General features: G+C 44.4%; 1 protein-coding gene across 1 annotated transcript; it reads right to left on the bottom strand.

Moving 5' to 3' along the window:
* Positions 1 to 758: 758 nt before the first annotated feature.
* Positions 759 to 2,417, bottom strand: GK2 (glycerol kinase 2; the record flags this gene model as incomplete). Its single annotated transcript, XM_081082622.1, has 1 exon — positions 759 to 2,417. One exon carries the CDS (start codon positions 2,415 to 2,417, stop codon positions 759 to 761), a length of 1,659 nt encoding a protein of 552 aa, XP_080938748.1.
* Between the last annotated feature and the right edge of the window lie 419 nt (positions 2,418 to 2,836).

Here is a 2,836-nt window from a genome sequence, read left to right as displayed (position 1 = left end):
ATATATATATATGTATATATATATATATACACACACACACACACATATATACATATATATATATACACATGTTTACACTAAAAGATTTATGTATGTAGCAGTGCACTTAAGACTACTCTTTCTATAAACTTATTTTATGAATAGCTACTCTAATCAGTGCAAGTAGTGAGACTATGTAAAGTGTCTGAAGAATTTTAATTTGGCAGATATTTTCCCGGGAAATGTGTAATCTATGAAAATACTAAATTTCTATTGTAAGAATTTATGTTTCCACTAAACATTCAGTAAAGGTGATGTGGTTTCCCTACTATGCACAACATAGGACTTTTGGTGTCTATTAAAAACAGCAACAAACCCCTGCATTTTGGGAGGTTGGTTACATCTCAAGTGTGTGTAGCACAAATAACCAAATCCTCCTCCATAGTGTTAGAAAATGTCTGATGTGTTCAGGAATACTATTCAAAAAGAATCTGAATAGTCTTTATTCTAAAGGGCGTGGAGCAGAATTTTATGACAATGGAGAGGGTTAGCCCCCAATGTGGCTGGCCCAACAACTGTCAGCATTAAAAAACACACCAAATATTTCTATAGTGATTTTTGCTGTAATTTATTTACTTCAAGTCACAGGTCCACTGCAGGGTTCTCATAAGTCATGTAGCAAGTGGTTTACAAATAAGCACAGTCTGTGATGGTGTCATCAAACTAAGAGGTGGAATTGCGAATTCTTTCCTTATCTGAAAAGCTCATGCATGGTATGATTATGGCATACCGGAGATGTACCTTGCTCCAATTAGCATCAGCAGGCTACTCACTATGAAAAAGCCCAAGGGCAGACTAGAGAAGGCAGGGGAAACAGTACTTTCAGGAGTCTGAGTTGTAATCCAGCCCATTGACTTCATCGTAGCTTTCTTCCATGTAGAATAACGAGTATCGCTTTCCACGGCATTGATCTGTGGCTCAATCCGTTCCATCACCACGGCTGACAAATCCTCGGGCTTTAGACTCCAAACGCCCACCCCTTCTGCAGCTCCCGCTGCCATGGCGGCTCCCAGTGCGGCCGTGTCAGCGACAGTGGGCTTGATTACTGGAATCCGCAGAATGTCTGCTTGTAGTTGCATAAGAATTTTGTTTTTGGTCATTTTCCCATCCACCTGCAAATGGCTGAGTGGAATTCCACAGTCGCGGTTCATGGCATCCAAAATCTCTCGGGTTTGGAAACAAACAGCTTCTAATGCAGCAAATGCAATATGACTTTTATTGGTGAACTGAGTGAGCCCGCAGATGATCCCTCTGGCGCTGGGATCCCAGTGAGGTGCATATAACCCTGAAAAGGCTGGGATGAAGTAGCAGCCATAAGAAGTACCTGCTTCCTTAGCAAGTTCTTCAATTTCTTCTGAGGACTCTATAATTCCAAGATTGTCTTTTAGCCAGCGAATAACTTCACCCGCTATAGCAACCGAACCTTCCAGTGCATAACATGCTGGCTTGTTTTTGCCTAATTTGTAAGCCACTGTGGTCACAAGGCCGTGGTCAGAAAACACGCACTTACGGCCGGTGTTACACAGTAAGAAGCAACCTGCTCCATACGTGTTTTTGGCTTGCCCTTCCTGGAAGCACATCTGTCCCACCAATGCAGCAGACTGGTCCCCCAAACACCCAGATATGGGCACCCCTTCTAAGGACCCAGACTTCATTTGGCCATAGATCTCAGAAGAACTGCAGACGTTGGGAAGAATGTTCATTGGAATTTCAAAAAAATTACAGAGCTCCTTATCCCATTCCAAAGAGTGAATGTTGAAGAGCATCGTCCTGCTTGCATTTGTCACATCCGTGCAGTGGACACCTCCCTCCGCGCCTCCCGTCAGGTTCCAGATGAGCCAGGAGTCAATGGTCCCAAAGAGAGCTCTCCCTTCTTTCACAGCCTTTTGAACGCTTTCCACATTGTCCAGCAGCCAACAAAGTTTCACGGCGCTGAAGTAAGTGCTCAGGGGAAGGCCTGTCTTGGACTTGACAAAGTTATTATTTCCTGGAATTTTTTTGCTCAGTTTCTCCACGGTAGACTGGGTTCGTAGGTCCAGCCAAGCGATCGCGTTGTAGAGCGGCTCTCCGGTCAGCCTGTCCCAGACTAGAGTGGTTTCCCTCTGGTTGCTGATGCCGATGGCTTTTATGTTGGATATATCAATATTCAGTTCGCTAAGCTGCTCACACGTTTTCTCTATGCACTCAAAGACAGACTGAATAATTTCGTTAGGGTCCTGTTCCACCCATTCTTCTTTTGGAAGCTCTTGTGATATTCTCACTTGATGTTGACCAAATACCTCGGCTGTTTTGGGATTGAAAACCAGAAAACGAGAGGAGTTCGTCTCCTGGACCACTCCCCCCACCAAGGACTCCCCAACTGACTTTGGGGCTGCCATGAAAGCAGTCGGTAGGCTCAGCCGCGCCGTTTCCAGGTGATAGAGGTGGGGGGCGGGGAGGGGCACGCGGTGACTCCGGAGTCTAAGGCGCAGGCGCAGCACCTACCTGGGCTGCACCTGCAGCAGCTCGAGGCAGCCGTTGTCCTCCAACTGGTGCTACATCTCATCCCACCCCCACTCCCACCTACTCAGTTATCTTTTAAGGAAGTTTTAGTTGTTTTAGAAAATCATATATTTACCCACATAATTACTATTAGCGGTGCTTTCCGTTCTACAATGTGGATGCATATTTCTGTTATTTTCTTTCTGTTTGCAAGATTTCCTTCAACATTTCTTGTAGTGCATGTATGCTGAAAATGAATTATTTCTACTTTCGAATGTCTGAAGTATTTCCTCTTAATATTTAAAGATGTTTTTCT

The sequence above is a fragment of the Myotis nattereri genome (assembly GCF_964212035.1).
Source record: "Myotis nattereri genome assembly, chromosome: 1".
Taxonomy (NCBI): Eukaryota; Metazoa; Chordata; class Mammalia; order Chiroptera; family Vespertilionidae; genus Myotis; species Myotis nattereri.
This window is presented reverse-complemented; position numbering and strand designations above follow the sequence as displayed.